This window comes from Arvicanthis niloticus, chromosome 21 (assembly GCF_011762505.2).
Source record: "Arvicanthis niloticus isolate mArvNil1 chromosome 21, mArvNil1.pat.X, whole genome shotgun sequence".
NCBI classification, from domain to species: domain Eukaryota; kingdom Metazoa; phylum Chordata; class Mammalia; order Rodentia; family Muridae; genus Arvicanthis; species Arvicanthis niloticus.
Window position 1 is genome coordinate 15,968,032 of NC_047678.1, and position 19,419 is coordinate 15,987,450.

The 19,419-nt window shown below is 37.5% G+C and overlaps 1 protein-coding gene across 7 annotated transcripts in view; it reads right to left on the reverse strand.

The window, feature by feature from the left end:
• Positions 1-225: 225 nt before the first annotated feature.
• Positions 226-19,419, reverse strand: part of U2surp (U2 snRNP associated SURP domain containing) — a 51,366-nt gene continuing 32,172 nt past the window's right edge. For 6 of the 7 annotated variants that reach the window (XM_034484007.2, XM_034484012.2, XM_034484011.2 and 3 more), the window contains 9 exons: positions 17,304-17,426; positions 13,954-14,110; positions 13,053-13,148; positions 12,264-12,330; positions 9,878-10,037; positions 5,581-5,691; positions 3,419-3,537; positions 1,981-2,157; positions 226-808 (listed from right to left, as the gene is read on the reverse strand). In XM_034484007.2, the coding sequence (XP_034339898.1) occupies positions 670-808; positions 1,981-2,157; positions 3,419-3,537; positions 5,581-5,691; positions 9,878-10,037; positions 12,264-12,330; positions 13,053-13,148; positions 13,954-14,110; positions 17,304-17,426 (1,149 nt within the window). In that variant the 3' untranslated portion in view covers positions 226-669. The remainder of the gene's footprint in view (positions 809-1,980; positions 2,158-3,418; positions 3,538-5,580; positions 5,692-9,877; positions 10,038-12,263; positions 12,331-13,052; positions 13,149-13,953; positions 14,111-17,303; positions 17,427-19,419) is intronic. The other variant, XM_076917947.1, reaches the window with a different exon arrangement.

Genomic DNA, 19,419 nt, shown 5'->3' on the forward strand with positions numbered 1-19,419 from the left:
CATCTCTGGGTATGAAACCCTTTTTACAGAAACAGATAAGCAAAACCTACAAACAGGAGTGTTGGGTCCCTAAACTTTTGAAAGTCATTTTAGCAATTATAAAACACTAGCTACTTGACACTGGAGTTTATAAAGTGCACTAGGGATAAGAAACAGCAATGGTGCCAAATTCATTTAGTAGGTCTTTAAGGGACTTGGTGTCACCAACTGGGCAAAAAAACAACATTATAGTTTTCTGTTCAGATTTTATTTGAAATCTAATTCAAATTGTCAAAGCTACAAAAGGGGGGAAGACATCTGTATTATGTGTCTAAGTCACAACATCCTAAAACAAAATACTACTACTGCCAGCAGATCCAATGGACACATTTTTGATGAAATTCATTAGCACAATAAAAATTTCATCTTGAGAAAACAGCCACAACAAAAGTAATTTATACAATATAAAACAATGACGGGGCTACAGATGCAGTTACTCATGAGTTTACACATGCATTCACAAACAAACAAACAAACAAACAAAACCCAGGAATGCTCTTTCATTAGAATTTTTTTTGTTTTTGTGTGTATGGTTTTTTTTATTAAAAACAAACAAACAAACAAAAAAAACCATTCAGGCACAAAACAAACTTGCATTTCCAATAAGTGACAGCATCTTAAAAATATACGTCAGTGTTTGTTTTTCTTTGACTTTTTATGAGACCTGTGTGGAGAGCGGGACTGAGATCTGGATTTCTTCCCTGATTTCTTAGGGGACCTAGACCGAGACCGCCTAGACCTTTTAGGTGTCCTTGAACCAGACGGTGACCTGTAAACAAACAGGAACAATGCTTAAGTAACCAGCTAACAAAACTGCTTACATTCTTACCTGACTTAAAATGTGTTCTAAGAGGGCATATAAACCACTAACTAAATAAAACAGCAAACTCAAATTTATTCTTTACTATGTACACACACATGGATTTATTCTGTACTTACTATTCATGAGTAATCAGTACAGTATTTGTTTTAAAAGACAGATTTCTGAGCCTTTCTCCTGCTCCAACAAGAATGTGTGTTTTTTTAATAAGCTCCCCAGGGAACTGACACTCCACCCCCCAAATCTGAACCTCTAATCCACAAAATAAAGTTCAAAGAGCCAACTAAAACATTCATGCAACTTGAAAAGCAAAGAAGCTGTGTAGTCTATAATTTTGAGAGAAAAAGTATTTTCATTCAAGGCCATCATTTAAAACAACATAATCTGTTGTTGTTGAGACAGGGTCTCACTATGCAGCCCTAGCTGGCCTGTGCCTCCCAGGTAACAGGATTAATGGCATCTGCCACTACATCTGGCACCAGGAATTTTGTTAAGTTTTGTTAAAAAAAAAAAAAAAACAAAAAAACACATAAATATACATCTACACATACACACATGCATACAAGTGAGGAAAAAAGAAAGTCTATCTCATAAAGATTTTACAGAAATGATTATGATAATGAAGTAGTAGCATATAAATTCAGGTGCAGCTCTTACGAAAATGCCCCTCTGTAACATCAACTACATTTATGAACGACTTTTGTAAGACTAAAAGGCTTAAATGAAATACATAAAATGTTAGAATACATACTGAAGAGACAATAAATAGTATTCTATTTCCTTACCCAAACACTTACTTCTGTTGGGAAGGGGTATTCTTTTTCAGCTTTGACAAAATCTAGGTCTATTTATTATACAGAAACAAAGAAAAGAATCAACACATCTCCCCAAGTCCCCAGTAGTGAAAAATCCTTAGTCAGTCTTTAACTGACTAGAATTCTTCTATACTTGAATCATGATAAAAATTGAGGGAGGAACAGAGAGAGAACCCAAAATAAAAGTGCTAGTTCTCTGTTTTTCTCAAATCCTTAAAAAATAAACAAACAAACAAACAAACAATGTGCCAAGCACATAATTTGGAAGCTTGTGGAACTGAGCAGGTACGACTGACTTGCACTCACCTTTTGGCTTTCTTGCTAGCGTCTCTAGGAGAGTCTTTGTGAGAGGACCTGGACCGTGAGCTCTCCTTATGAGACCTTTCTGACCGTTCAGACCGCTCTGATTTGGGTGATGGGGATTTCACTCGACGACCACTGCTACTTCGAGATGGGCTGGGGGAGGTACTATGTCGTCTCTTCCTACAAAACAAAGCACATAAACACTCTCTAAGTGACAAAGACCTAGGCATTCCAGTCTTCAATTTTACTAACTAGCTACTAGTATCTCCCAGCTTACACTGACTTAACTCTTACTCGACATTCTAGCATTATTTTCCAACATTGTTGACTGTCCTTTCTTTAAGGAACAAGTTTTAGACACCTTGCCCCAAAACAAATGAACTCAACTAAATTCAATTTTCTTTTGCTGTAAAAAGAGAAAGATGAAATAAGCCTGACCTTTCTGGATTGGAAAACAATGAAGATTTTTTTTTTTCAATGCTAATGTCTTAATGTGATTCTTTTACTAAAGTTAAACAATACAGTTCAGAGAACAGGACACTGTACTGGCTAATTATAATTAAGGTGAAGTGGAAAGGAGGAAACAGAAGCATTTTAATAGGTGGAGAATGTAGGTAGATTATTTATATGATTTTTTGTAACTTTTCTATAAAACTAAATTATATACATAACCAAATTCTATACATAATTGGTATAAAAGACCAATTAGTGTAATTATATTATTTATAAGTATATACAGAGTGATTAAGCCAGGTTTCTCATTTGCAACCACTTTTTTAATGTGGAAAACTTTGATTCTGTTTAGGAAAGCAAATGCTTCAGTACATTAGGCACTTAGAACTATGAAAGCAAGGAGCATGCTCCAGTGAGGCGGCTCAGCTCGCAAGCGTCACCACTGTCATCACCATCACCACCACCACCACCACCACCACCACCGCCATTGAACTCTCTTACTGATTTTGATCTTCTGGGACCTACATGGCAGAAGGAAGGAACCCCCACAAGTGCCATCTGCCTCCACAGGAGTACAGTGGCAGGAATATTCTACCACCACCACCCCAACTAAACAAGCTAAAAGTTAAGAAAGCTAAAAAACTCAAAAGAGAAAAGTTAAAACAAATCACTTAATATGATAAGCAAGTCACGGTCTCGTCTAATCTCCTTTCAAAACAGAAAACAAGATGCTCACAGTGGCAGCACGAGGAGATATAACAAGCTGTTATTTAAGCCACGAGGTTGACACCCGATAGTGTAACTCAAGTCCTGCAGTGAACTAAGGCTAAGGATACCATATGAACCAAGTAAAGAGATGATGTCCTAATTACTTAAGCCAAGTGGCAACTGACGGCCCAGAGTCTCAGCTAACTCTGCCTCCTACAGGCAGAAACCAAACATGTTTACTGTGAAAACTACATTGTTACTGATAACTGAAATACTTTACCTTTCTTTTCTCGTAGGAGTACATTCGTCCTTTTCCTTCTTGTCTTTGGATCGAGATTCCAATTTTTCTTTATCTTTTTTGTCTCTTTCTCGTTCTCTTTCTAATTCTTTCTCCTTCTCCTGTTTTTTTAAAAATAAAATATTAAGTTGTTTAAAAAGATTATCATTCTAGTCCATCCCATGTATTTAACCATGTATTTTCTTTTAGGAATTTTTAAAATACTAATTAAAGGATGATCTCATTTTCAAAAAACACCTGCCCTTTCAGGCAGCTAACTAGTCATTCTTATCAACTAAATCGTCATTGTCATCACCATTATCTTTGTATAGCAGCTAAATATCGACTGTTTATCAAAGTCTAAATAATACGGTGACAATTTCCCACACACCAAATCATCACGTGATCCTTTACAACACTATTCCTCTCAGTCTAGATATGGACCACGAGACTCAGGAAGGTTACCCACAATAACCACAGTCACACTAGATAGTCAGGAATAGTCAAAGAGCTCCTGCCCCTTCATTCCTACCACATCAAAATGGGAGGGAGGGGGAAAGTACGGAGGGAAGGAACGAGGAAGATGGGAAGGGGAAGAAGAAACAAACACACCAGAAAAAGCTAACATAATGACCTTCCCAACACAGACTGAAGAAAGGCAATTCTGCCTATATATAACAGGCTCACTTAATAAATGAGTTCTTACCAAAAATTTTATAAGTAATTATAAAAAGAAATTTGATCCTAACTTACAAACTGATTACATGACATAATTATATAAACCAGAAAAAGCTCGTCTCTACTTCTCCTAACTGCCACTTCCGAACAAAAATTCTAATTTCTATTAATGATAAAGTAGTGCCTAAAGATACTGAACCAACTTAGTTCTTTAATAACAGAAATGGAATTTATGACTGGCATGCATCAAAAATGTTGCCAGACCAAAAGAACCCACTATGTCTTCTGGATCATAGACAATCCTTTAACAGCTGCTCAACGGCACCATAGCAACAAGAAAACCACACAGAAAATACCTAGGTGAAGAGGCATAGCTATGTTCTAGTAAATTTACTTACAAAGACCACAGTTAGCTGACCTTCAATATAGGCCTTCTAAAAACACAATCTTGTCTCTAATTAACAGTCATGGCATACAGGAGACTAAACTTGTAACTGATGTATTATCTATCCCTTTTTAGTGTGTTACCACTGAGATGCAGGAAACATCAACATGAAATCGTCCATGCACACTAATAACCTGATACCATGGCTAAAGGGAATCAAGGGGCACAGACAACTAGGACCATACTATAAATCTCATTTATCTTTTTTTTTTCCAACTACATCGCAGAATATAAATCTAAAGAAGTACTAAGGAGACCAACTTCCCTTAATGATGTGTAGTATACATTTTCCTAAATGATAAAAATTATTTTCTGATTGACTGCACATTTTATAAAAACTATACTACAGTTAAACTATTTTAAACTGACTTATTTTTTCTGACTTAACACCACAGAGCAAAAATACTAACACTAGATCTACTAGAGAAAACCCTCGTGGCACACAGCAGAGAATGGCATGGGGTCCCATCGGTCTGCACAGTTCAACAGTCACTTTACCGGGCAGCTCCCTGCCACCAACTCTGTAACTGTAAGCTCTTGGGCATGCCCTTTCTTGTTTGATACTGTTATTGCCATTGTAATGATGGCCAAGGTACAGATCAAACAGCAGTTCCGACAGAAGTCCTGGGCATTTCAACAGGCACCATATGGGCCTTTGTTCTGGTGCTCTGGACATTCACTGTACTGAAGCCCAGATGTCCCAGATGTGGTAGGTGCTCTACCTCTTACTACACCTTCTTGGAGATGAATCTCCCAATAGTATTTCCCAAACCTCATCTCTACCTTCACCTGTGTGACTTCCTAGAATTGATGGGTTTTTTGCTATCGTCAATGTAATATCTTCCCATAGGGTTTTCCAGTTCTGAAAGTACGTTCTTAACAAGATTGCCTAATCTATGGGTAGTATCCAGATAAAGTACTTCTAATCGTCATTCAATGTTTGTGCATCAGAAGCTATCATCTGGAATTCGATTATCCCAACAGTCTACGAAGCCGAACGACGTAACTTGGTGATGCACACTTGAGTACAGTTACTGCTTACCCGCTGCAGCAGCTTGTCTCTGTAGTGCTCTACTTGCTCCTGGAAGCTTTGGCCTGGTTTTTTAGGTCTCTTTCCAGATTCCAATTCATCTTGAAACTTCATAACTTTTAGCTGTGAAATAAGACATTTTAAATAAGAATTTTCTGTCACAATTTTTCAAGTATTAGGGTTCAGCCAAACTAAAATCTCAATAGAAAGTCTGTCAGACAAGCCCACCACACAAAATTCAAGCCATCAAACACCAGCAAGAACATATGTGTTCACCTAACAGTTAACAATGAATGTATTATCTAGTTAGGAATTAGAAGAAAACGGTAAGGTACAGGAAAGCATATTTAGAGCAAGATTTAAGAGTCAGCAAGACATAACCAGAAAATAGGTTAAAAGCAACAATAAAAACAATGGTGTTCTAGTTACAGCTCCTTAGAACAAAATACACAGATGCACAGTGTGAAGGCTCTATTCTATTTACAGCACAGTGTAACTACTGACTATCAAAACACAAAGGGTCAAACCATATTCAGAATGTACCTTTAAAACAATAAGAGTAAATACCGACACTATGGGGGTTTGTTTTGTTTGGTTGCTTTTTCGAGACAGGATTTCTCTATATAACTGTGCCTTAGCTGCTCTGGAACTTGCTCTTTAGACCAGGCTAGCCTTAAACTCAGAGATCCTCCTGCCTCTGTCTCCCAAGTGCTGGGATTTTAAAGCCAGTACTGACTTTAAAAAGATCAGAATTTCTTATTCTATTTCTTAAAATGAATCACTTAGAATGACCTAAGGTTCACATGATGAACAGTCCCTGTAGCATGCTAGTAGACCACTTTATATAGTCATCCTAAGATTTCTGGCTAAACATACACAAAGCTCACAGATCACACACCCTTGCAATGGATAACAATCTAAAAGTCTATACCCACCTCCACCTACCCCCCCTAAAAAATAGCAACCCAACTTTGCAAAACTCAGTAACAGAGAAAGAAAATAGAAGAAAGAGTAAAATTTAATATTTTACTGGAGATTCATATTTTACTGGAGACAATGTCTTGCAATGTATTCCAGACTGACCTCAAACTTGTAACCCTCCTGGGTGCTGTGATTACAGGTATGCATCACTATGCCTAACTAAAATTTGTTTTACAATTCTGTGAAGACCACTAAAAGAGCTAACTGTGGGCCAGTGAGATGGCTCAGTAGGTAAAGGTACCTGTGCCAAGCCTGATGACCCGTTTGATCCCAAGAACCTATATGCCTAAAAGAAACAACCACAAGTTGTTCTGACTTCCAACTGACTGCTGTGACATCCATGTGTGACACATATACAAATAATAAATATAATTTTAAAACTTTTCAAAGAGAATAAATTCATGATATAGTCTAAAGACAGACAACTGGGGTTGGAAAGATGGCTCAGAAGATAAAATCAATGTCATGTTAGCCTGACAACCTGAGTTCAACCCTAGAAACCATGATTAAATACTGAACATGGTGACCCAGTGACCCATGTCTGTAATGTTAGCACTCCTAGCACTAAGTGAGGCAGATTGGAGAATCACTGGGAAACTTGCTAGTCATTTATCCTGGAGTATACAGTATGGCAGAAATAACAAGACCCTACCTCAGCAAGGTATGAGAACTGACCTCTACCTTCCACACAGGCACCTTTCTCCTCTCTCACCATGCTCCTAGGCACGCATGAGTGTACACACATGCACACACAAAGACATTGCAAAATTATTAAAAATAAAAACTGCCTCTCCCCAACAGGAGTTTAGATGTTTATGAAACATCAATCTTCTCTTCAATCAAGGGAAGAAAAGTGGTGGGAGAGAAGAGAAGTATATGGTCATTCCACATTGGTTCAGGGATATTTTCCTTAGATGGTGAGAAGACCTCAGCTGGCTAACACCCCACTCTACTTTATCTGAATTGATTGATTGTTTAAATAGACTATCTGCTACTAGAGAATTTAAGACATGAAGGCTGTGCATTGGAGAAATGTTATAATCCTCTCCTGTCCTACAAATCAAAGGAGTATTTTCACAGTGTTTGAACTCAGAACTGTATCTTATATGTTCTTTGATTATTGTCCTTTTTCTGACTAATTTCCACAGCAGGGTTCTATAAACCAGAGATTTAAGGTTCTCTCCATCTTTTCCTTCAAAAGTCTTAAAATTAGTCTTTGTACTTTTCATGTTTTAATGAATTTAAAGTGAATACACTTTAAAAGATAGCTCAGTGCTGAAGTTGAGGAAAAAGGCAGGACAATGCAAATATCTGAAGTTCACCACCATAGTATGAAACCAAAACCAAGTAAACAGTAAACTAAATGTTAGGAGAGAATTTTCTTCTAATGTATATGTGTGTAGGCTTGAGGTCAGCCTCACTGTTCCTCAGGATGGCCACAACCTGGGTTTTTGACACAGTCTCTCACTGGGACCTGAGGCTCAGCAATTAGGAGAGGCTGGCCAGTCAGGGGCAACTTCTATGTCCTGCTGCCACCCCAGGTGCACAGTATCAAGCCCAGGTATCACATGGGCTCTAGCAATCTAGCTCAGGTCTTGAAACCACATGGCAAGCACTTTATGGACCACACCATCTCCCAGCCTTTTTTATTTTGTGATAAGAATTTCATTATGTGGCCAACCTAGAATCAAAATTGTAATTCCTGGTTATCTGTTTATCAATTGCAAGGATTACAGGCATCTGCCACCAAATATGGCTGAAAGTATTTTTCAAAACCATTATAAATAACACATTAAAAGTTTCTGATAACAGGGTCTAACTAAGGCCCAACTACAAGTTAAGTTGCCCATAAAGTATGAGCATGCTTCTCAACATAAAAGAAAATAGTGCATGGTAAGGCTTACTAGTCACTCCTGCTGCCTTGGGACCACAACCAGGCACTTCTCACTTCAGCAACCTTTCCTCTGTTAGGGAAATGCAGAAAAAGCTCACCACCACCACTACCACCACCACTCGCCTTCCATTTGGCCCCTAGCTGCCTGCTCCCCCATCCTTTGTCACTCTAAGTGACATCTAGTCAGCACAACACATGGCTATAGGTTTTCAAGTTTTTTTTTTTTTTTTTTTGGTAGAAAATATAACAAATCCATTAGTTTTTATTAATCACATTAGGTATTTTTATTAAGATACATTTGGGGAAAGAAATAGCTTTCAAGTAGAAAAACTATATTATAAAGTATAAAATATAAAACTACCCAGAGAAACTAATTTAGAATTGTATTCTTTACTTAAAGGTTGTCTAATAAGTCACTGGATTCTAAAACAGAAACTGATAAGGAGACAGGGGAGCAAAGTAAGAAAGCATGAAACAAGTTTGTGAGCCCTGAGTTTAATTTAAACTTATTTTAATTTAAATCTGCTACCAGCGGTGAAACTTTGTTCCATGATTTAACTGTCTCAGAGTAACAATGGAAAATAATTTAGGCAACACCAAGATGAAGCTAAAACCTGCATTTTAAACCTAGAATTTGATTATCTTCCCAATTATGAGATGGGTACTACGAGAGCTGAGGAGATAATTAAGAAGCAGGCTACAAAAGATCATATACAGCGCATATATAAGGTATGTGTGTACATACACAAAATATATGTACTACACACACACACGCATATATATAGAATTTGAAAATAATGCTCATAAACTCAGCTAACAACTAAAACTCAGCTGTTTATGTGTTTTTCTTTACATTAATAAGAAAACAACATTTTAAAAGTTAGGCAGTCAATTTTGTCATTTTTTAAAAACATTTATTTGTTGTGTATGTGTTTGTGTGTGCATGCACACATGCATGTGTCACAAATATATGCCACAGAAATTCATGTGGAGGTCAAATTGGATTCTGTCCTTCTGAAACATGTGTAATGGCCATCAAACCCAGGCCATCAGACTTGGTGGCAATCAGCTTTGCCCACTGAGTCATCTCCCCAGCCCTATACTGACATAATTATAACCCCAATTATCAAGAAAATATATTTTTACTGAATGTAATCTTTAGTTCTATAACCTACTCCCCACTCAGCCCTAAGGATTGAAGTCTTTTGCATGCTAAAACAACTACTCTAGCAGAGGCACAAAAGGTGACAAATCTAGAGACAAAGATAGGGCTAGCACTAAGACAAGGGAGCATCGGAACTAAGAGGCAGAGGGTTTCTCATATGGAGGCTTCTACACAGAGAACAGGATATATAAAAAACCACGGCAACGAGTCAGTCAGGTATGGAAAGTTAAAGGCCATTAATGTAGTTGTGATTTGAATGCAATACAAACCTCAATTTCACGAAGTTTAGCTCGTTTTTCTTCACTCATTTCAGAGTACTTGGAGAACTTCGACTCGGTCATCTCTTCTCTGACTGGGTTAGAGTACAAATGATGTTCTTCTGACTTGGAACTCTGAGTGTCTTCTTCATCTTCACTTTCTTCCTCCTGACTTTGGAAACAGAGGATACACTGAATGTCACAGCAGGGAAAACAAAACGTGGTATTTCTCAGCTTAGGTATCTGTTTTTCATTTTCTTGGAATTTAAATGATATTGCAGGACATAAAAGCATTTATAAAACATATTCTGCAAATATCTGGTCAGGTAATATTTTTAGACCGTTTTGAAAAACATGTCCTCTAGAAAAAAAGCTTAGCTTCAGTATAATAATATAATCACACTTTTAATAAATTCTGCATGGTAATGTTACCTGCAACACCATCACATGATGATCAACCAATGAGTGTTGCATACTCCTTAGCTTAGTAAACTCAGGAAGATTCGTGTTTTAAAAGCCAAATGTTTACCTCTCCCTTCCTTAGAAACATATAATCACAACCACTATAAAACAAAATCAACCCAACACTTAAGGACCCCACCTGCTTAACACACTAGAGTACAGCACTACATACAGTCTGAGTATTAGAAAACTATTACATTAGAGTTGACCCTGCATTCAGTTCTTTTATATATGTTTATGAAGTCTGTCCTTTTCTAAATTTTAACTTATGTGTATTGAGTATTTTGCCTGTATCCACGTATGTGTATCATGTGCATGCCTGTTGCCCATGGTCAGCAGAAGCGGGTGTTAGAACCCCTGGAAGAGAGTTAAGAATGGGTGTGAACTTCAATGCACATACCAGGAATCAAAACTCAGGCATTCAAGAGCAACAGGTGCTCTTAACCTCTGAGCCATAGCTTCCTGCTATACTTTTATGAAAAATGGAAATTCAAAATTTTAAATCTGTACTAAATTCATTACAAATGCTACTATTTTTTTTATCATTTCTCTCCAAGTATTACAAGTACTAATGTTAAATTCCATCTCTGCTGCAAGCACAACCGTTTTATGAAGTAGCCCTAATATTTCTGATCCAACCACTAGAGAGCAGTAGTAAGCTGTAAGAAATTCTGTAGGACCAGAAAGCCATGTGCAAATCAGTGTTTCTTGCAATGTAGTTTCATAAACCTATGCTTATGTTAACATGATTTACTTGAAGTTATAGGAAAAAATAAAAATATGAATTATACTTCTACTAGCCTATGCTTCTACCAATGATTACTGCAACATCAATAGTAAAAATACACTCATAAGTAACATAAAAATCTATTTTATGCCAAAAATCCCAATGCTTTTAGAAATAAAATGAACCTAACTACATCTGGAGTTCTTTCGTGGACTTTCTACCCTTCACTGTAAATTAAAAAGAAATATCTAACAAGTACAGTATGCATTTTAATGCTAATATTTTGAGGTATTGTTAATGATGGGGTCATGGACACAGTTCCAAAGCTAAACTGAATCACTCAAATCTAGTACCCAGCAGGTTCAGAGAGAGATCGCCATTGGTAAGCCACACTTCTACTTTCTGAGTATCTCATCATTACTAACTTGTTCCAGTCACACCGACATCTCTGAAGACATACTGTCAGTTTCTACAAACTGCTGACTGAGCACACCTCCCTGCAATCCACCTGTCCATTTGCTTTACTGAGTACACACCAATGTACACTCTGTGCTAACACATCAAACTGGCTTTCCCTTTTCTTCTTCCATCTGAGAATGAGACAATTTTGTTTTCATAAAACAAAGGGCTCTTTCTAATATTTTATATACCAGCTCTTTCTATTGTAAGACTTAGTATCACAGCAATGACTATAAGAAGTATGAAGCTTCCTAAAATGTATCAATACAAACACTATTTCCTTACCACCACAGTGTCAAAGGCAAAAATAACTCTCTAGTAATTACAAGAGAAAACTATCAAAACTTCAATGTCTTTATACTTCCAAAGCTCCTCTTTGTACACTCTTCCTTCTTCTGACATGTTTACATTTAAAATAACAAAACAGTACTTAGCAATGCACTATCTAAAAGGAAAGGAAACCTAACATTTTAAAAATCACTTTTTGTGGATCTCAAGCAGTATTTGATAACAACGATTTGAAACAAATACAACTGATAAAATAGTAGCTTTAAGGCAGGTAGAAAACACAGCAAGGTGAAGCCTCTAGAGACCAAAGCTCTTTATTCACTGAAAACAAAACAAAACAAAAAAAAGATGGAGACGAAAGATGATTTTCTCCAAGGACTATTATTTCAACCAAACCTGTTAGTGAAAGAGGGAGTGTAGAAGAGCAGGGAACTGGGTATGCTTGAAACTTAAGATTCTTACTTTTGGTTTTCTTCTTCTTCTGATTCTTCATGCTGGTCAAATAACTCCCACTTAGAAGTCGTTACCGCTACAGAGAAAAGAGAATGTAATTCCGAAGGTGAATCACCACTTTCGCTACAGCACAGTAGGCCCCCAACTTTAGAGCTGAAGGTCTGCGCCACAGGAACTTTTGTTTCAGTTCATCTCTTCTCCCAGCAGCCAACTCAAGGTGCCGCACATCTTCTGTTCTCATACCTTATACCATACGACATTCAGAAATGATGTAACAGATACGGGCCCAAGTGAGTATAAAGAGAAAGGCAAGTGTAAACTCAATCTAACAAGAATTATTGGAGGGTCAAAGCTCAGTTCTCTGAAACTGGCCTTCTAAGAAGATTTCCAAATGCATACTGTTTCCCATCTACACCTCCTATTGAAACACCTTAGCCTGGAAAGGTGGTGTGTGTGTGTGTGTGTGTGTGTGTGTGTGTGTGTTTGAGAGAGAAAGAGAAACAGACAGACAGACAGAGAGAGATTTGATTACTCCCAAAGCTTCCATTATTACAGGAGCACAAACAATAAATGAATGCTTACGCTAGACTAAAACACGGTTAACGCTGAGTCTGAAGGCTGAAAACAAAGGTTTTACACACAAGGTAAACACGCATAAATACAAAGGTACTAATGATGTTAACAAATCAATTTTTACCCTCCCCAGTGCCTTGCACATGCTAGGCAAGTACTGTACTACTCAATGACACTATCCCAGTACACAACTGTTTAAAAGCTCAGAGTTTGCAATTTACTCACCTTGTGCTTCCAACTCAGATTCATCTACAGCCTCCCATTTTGATGGGGCAACTTTAAATATGGGCTCATTCTTCTTTGAGTCTTCAGTTGCATCCACTATTGAAGAAAAGATAAGCTATTAAATATATTAGGAGATGACTCAAACTAATGGGTTTATCAAAAGGCAAATAAAAACAAGTCCACATGTAGGAAAACATTGACAGTATCAAGAGCAAGGATTATGACTAACTCACTGTTTTGCTTGAGACCAAGTTTTTAAGCACAGCAAAGTAAACCCTTTTACTCATATCCCAAGATCTCTAATAAATGCCTGAGCCTATGACCAGCTCTGAATTTTACTTTTACTATGTTTTCTTATCCACACATACTTTTATAAATTAAGCACACTAAAAAAGTAATAAAAACAAACATGAGAGAACTGTTAGAATGGATTATGATAACTACAATTTATGAATTTTTTGAACTTTCCATTTGATATTTGCAGATCAGAGTTGGCAGTGAGTAACTTTATCAACAGCAAGGCAAAAAATGAGTGTGGAGGAACTACTTCATAGAAAATTTGGGTGCAAGTGAAGCATATGGAGGTGAGGGGATTAAAAACAAACAAAAAAGGTAACACTGGGCATCTGAGTATAAAATAAACAAGATGTTGCCTGTAACTTTCAGACAACTCAAACAAAAAGAAAAACCTGCTAATATTATTATAGGATGAAAGTCCCCAAAAAAGATGACTGTAATAAAACCCTTTCCTTTGCCACAAACATTGACAGATATCTAAATTTTAAAATGTCAGAAACGGCAAGTGACCTGACACAGTCAAAAATTAAAACATTTCTCCATATCATCAGGTATGGCGTTTTGGCAATTAAAGTTGTCAGACATGTCTCAAATCCACACTTACACGGCACCCCATCCAGATCATCATCCAGACTCTTTATAGGGACACCATCAAGGTCATCCATGGGAGCGGCGTCAATGGGAATGCCATCGACATCTTCCAGAGGAGCACCATCAAGCTCTTCCTCAATGGGAGCACCATCAAGATCGTCTGGCACATCCTATAGAAACACGCACTACTGTAGCATTTTTTTTTTTAACTTACTTAAGTCTCTCACTGTTAGAATAACTTAAAATCCAGTATATATCAACATGGCTGGATATCCTTATTCCCAGACACAATGTAAATATGTGCTTTATTATCCAGCCTGCAGAAGCAGTAATCATCTATCTATACACTTATTTACCTAATATATACTAAATGCTTATCCTTGGTATCAAGTAGCATGTGAGTCAAGGATGAAAAATATCAGGCTTAGTTAGTTGTCTGTCAGAGCTTAGTTGTGAAGGTTTTTGTTGTTTAAAAAGAAAATGTTAGAATAATGTACATCACCATCTTATTACACTATTTAATAATTAAATTTCCCTTAAAGAAATCAAAAGGTGTCCTGAAGTTACACTTAGGCTGAGATCCGGTAACACAGAAAGTCCAGAAAGAGAAGAACATGTACAAAGACCAGTGGAAGAAAAACACTGTACACTGAAGAAATTGAAACAAGGGTCTGAAAAGACAGCAGAAGGGTAGCTGTCCCTTCACCAACTGGTGAGGGAGAGAGTTGAAAGTGAAATGATGATACTGGAGAAGAGCAGAATCAGATGTGCCCTGCACAAAGCACAGCTCCCTGGCTTGCAAAAGCAATTTACCTCAAGCTCATCAAATGGTGTAGGAGACAGAGCCTTCAAAAGCAAGACTCAGTGAGACTCCTCTACTACAAAGTCCAAAAGGAAACACAGGCTGTAACACAGTAACATGAGAAATAGGGAACTGAAAGATACTGATACAGGTTAAAAGTCAGAAGAAACTAAATTTTGCTAAATTTTTTAAGAATAATGAATAATACAACCTAGGCCCAAAAAGGAGTCAGCAACAAAGTGGAAAATTGTTAAGGAAAATAACAATATGGATAAAAATAATCTGCAATGTTCGAAATGAAAACCTCAATGAATTAAATAAGGTTTACAGGAGATGGCTTATTGAAACACTTAAGCATAGGCTTAATAATCTGAGTTCAATCCCTGAACTAAGTAAAGTGAACAAGAAAGATTAAAGAAGACGGAGGTTGTCTTCTGTCTGCTTCTCAAGAGCCATAGCAGGCACATGCCTACCCATGCTATAAGATTAAAAAGTAAAAATAAGTAAATAAATAAAAAAAAATAAAAGGTTTTGGGAGGGTTAGAGTAGGGGTTTTTTGGAGGGGAGGCAGACTAGGAAGATGGCTCAATGGTTGAGAGGACGCGCTCTGCACAAAGATCTGAGCTGGACTCCCAGCACTCTCACGGGAGCTTATAATCATCAGTAATTTTAGTTCCAGAGGGTCTGATCCCACCAGGCATGCATGGGTTGTGCATTCACACATGTAGGCAAGACACTCATACACATAAAATAAATCTAAAGCCAAACAAAACAGTAGGAAGCATCCCCAATAGACTCTATCAAGCAGAAGAAGCAGGCATGGAGGACAAAGTAGATGAAATACTGCACTCATTAAGGGAAACAAATGAATAAACGATCATGACCACAAACACCCAAGACCATGGCCAGGCACCCAAACAAAATCATCCACGGGCTATGAAAAAGCTGAGATAAGCACTAAGGGCACAGGAACTAACCAATTCAATGAAATAAAGGAGAAGAAAATTTCACAAATCCACAGATTTTTTTTTTTAAACAAAAGGTGCTGAAAACCCCAACAGATATGAGCAGATTAAGAACCTCTCTGTAGCATCATCAAGACATCAAAAATACAAAGCAAAGCAACAGTAAAAGCTGTAAGGAAAAAATTGTCAACTCACCTACAAAGGCAGATGAGTCAGAGTAACACGTCTCCCAGTGACCCCCCAAAGCAGAAGAATGATAATTAAGCTGTGAAACTGCCAACTAAGAGTGCTATACCCAGCAAATTTGTCTTTTAAAAACTGAAAAATAAAAACATTACAATATAAGTATAAACTAAGGCAGTTCACAAGCACCAAGCCAGCGGTTAAGAGCACTGACTGCTCTTCCAGGGTTCAATTCCCAGCAACCACATGGTGGCTCACAACCATCTGTAATGGGATTCCCATGCTCTCTTCTGTGTGTCTGAAGAGAGCAACGATAAATAAATAATTTTTAAAAATTTTCTATTCATTAAAAAAGATGAAAACAGTTTCAATTGCAAGAGCCAGGAATGTAAAAAATTTCAGGAAAGAACTAGATAAACAAAGAAATGATAGGAAAGAATCCATCAATCATCCTGATAAACCAGCAAAGCCCTGATCCTAATAGGGGAGAAACTCAAGAACAAGTGAACTGAAAAAACAATGAACAATAAGAATCATTACCATTAGAAAACAATTCTCAATAATAACCTCAAACATGAATGATCTCAACGGGCCAACAGAGAGACTCATGACAGACTAGAAACAAATCTTTACAAACTATATAGGAGGAAAGGAACAAGAGACTGATGACAAACAAACATGTCTGGTGCCATCATGCTGCATTTCCCAAGTGTATGTTCACTGTTTTAGCTAGTTTTAACACGATGGTAATTGTTATATAGACACAATCCCCAACTCAGGACAATTTGACTTACACTTTTTAAAATTTTGCAATGGTGCAAAGCAATACAATTCAGTAATAACTGTGCTCCAGATTTTGATGTTTTCTATACGGTATGGTATTTTCATGTTGGGCAGTGGCACTTAGCTGTAGCATCTGATCGCATGGGTAAACATCTACCTCTACAGTGCTGCACTGCAGCCACTTTTTAATACAGTTGTTCAGTAACTTACAAGACAGAATCAACACTTTCTTTAAAATTGGGTTTCCTGTTAGATCATTTTGCCTAGCTATAGGATAATTTAAGCTCTGTGAAATATTCAAACTAGGCTAGGCTAAGCTCTCAGGTTCAGTCATGCTGGTACACATACTCAATGCATCTTTAACTTGATGAGATTTACTTAAAGTACGTTTATGACAGCTCCCTTGTTAGTTGAAGAGCTTCTATGTAATATTTGTTTCCTAATATATCATAAATCTTTTCAAGTTATTAAAACACAGCCACTATCACATAGGAACACAGTGAAAATCCCTGTCTTATGAAACATTGACTCCAGGGTTATTTAATGGCAAACAGGTATTTCTCACAAAGAAATATTATATATGTAACATTCTCCCTCCCCCAGAAAAAATTTTACGTACAGAATACCTACCTCTGTTTCCTTTTCTTCAATGATATTTACAAGTCCTAGGAAAATATTCTGAAGTTTGATCAAAAATGGTTCTGGATAAATTGCCCAATCTTCCCATGCTCTGAAGCAGGTCATTACCCGTTGCTGAGTTAATAGAAAGCAGACAGTTAACATCTAGTTGAAACAATATGTCTCAAACTTCAGTTCACGGGAATACCACTGTTACTGCTGAATTTTCCTTTAAGTTGCTAGATATTTTTTTTTCAAATTTAAAAAAATTAACTACAGATATCATTCCCAAATTGTTAAAGCAATTCAGTGTTTCTTCCAAGTAAACATAATAAAGGTCTAAAAATGCTACGGAGGGGAGAAAACTGGTTTGTTTTTGTTTTAAATTAAGGTCAACTCTCACGGTGTCAGTAGTGTGTATGAGCCAAATCCTGAAAACCAATCTCACAGGACGTTCTGACCACTAGAAACCAAAGCAATCAAGCTTTACTCTGAATCCATTATGATCCAATGAAGCACTTCCTGGTCCTGGCTAACACTTTCCTTTGTACATTTCCCACACTTTCCTATAAAGTATAACAATCAAAACTTAAGATAAAAAAGTTTCAATGGATTTGTTTGAATACATATATAATAGAGTCATGGGATCCCAAGCTAAAGAAATATTCTCAACAAAATCTTCCCCACACTAGTATATTTATTTATTCAATTACTACTTCAGGCTTTAACTGGCTCTTTGCTAACATTGTAAACCTAAGTTTACAACTTAAGGTTCTCCATCTTTTTCTTTTCTTCCCTTTTGTTTTTGGTGGTGGTGGTGGTGGTGGTGGTGGTGGTAGGGTTGAGGCAGAGTTTCTCTGTGTAATAGCTCTGGCTATCCTAGACTCTCGCTTTGTAGATCAGGCTGGCCTGAACTCACAGAGATCCTTCTGGCTCTGCTTCCCCAGTGCTAGGATTAAAGGCATGCACCACCACACCCAGCCTCATAGTCTTTAAGAGGTTATTGAAAAAAAGAAAATTGAATAGGCTTTATATTCCTTGAAAGCAGCTCATTAAAATTATTAATAACCTATCTTGAATGTGTATTAACGATCTAAACAAAAGCAGTGTCCAGTACTCCTCACACTCCTAAATTTTTAAATCTTCCACACAACTCCAGAAGAACTTGGAAGATCAAATTTTCAAATAATTATTAAGTCCATTCTTAAGCCACTTTTGAGCCCCCACCATTGTTCAGCTGGTAATGGTCCGCTTCAAGCTGCCATCTGCAAATTGGGAAACCAGTGACATCCACTATGTCTCTACCAAGTTCTGCACCTGGACACAGCTGTGCAGAACTGTCTTAAATGGCACTGTTTTCATAATGACACACTTCACACTGTGGTCCACAGGACCACCCTCCTCTGGTGGCATCCTGTGGTAGACAGGCAGTCTACTCAGTTTTCTCAAAGACCAGGCCCTCCAGAGACCCTGGAAGATGTGGCTGGTTGCTGCCCTCCATCATCAGTTTGAGATCCTCACCCTAGCCGAGCATGGTAGGTCCCTCAGTAGAGCCAGGGTTAGGTGGCACCTCCAGGCCTTATGCCACAGCATGTGAGGCCACACATCACAACCACCTGCCACACTAGAGCCACCAAAGCCCTGAAAGTACTTTCTAAACAACCGTAAATAACTATATGTTCCCAATCCAAACTTTATATACCATTGTAAAACAAATAGCTTTCTGAATATGTTCTGCAGGATGTGAAGAAGAAAAAACACAGTATTAAAATATAAATAAGGCATGAGGACCTGAGTTCAGCTCCCAGCACCTCTATCAGTAAGCTCATAAAATTCCCTGTAACTCCAACTCCAAGGGAATCCCATGCCTCTGGCCTGGGTCGGCACCTGCACACCATGTGCATATACCCACAAAGAGACACATATACATAATTAAAACTAATTAATCATTAAAGAAATTTTAAATAAAATATTTAAATAACATAAAACTAAAAGCTACCTGACAATTCAATATTTTAAAAAAAACTTAAGGGGCTGGAGAGATGGCTCAGTGGTTAAGAGCACTGGCTGCTCTTCCAGAGGTCCTGAGTTCAATTCCCAGCAACTACATGGTGGCTCACAACCATCT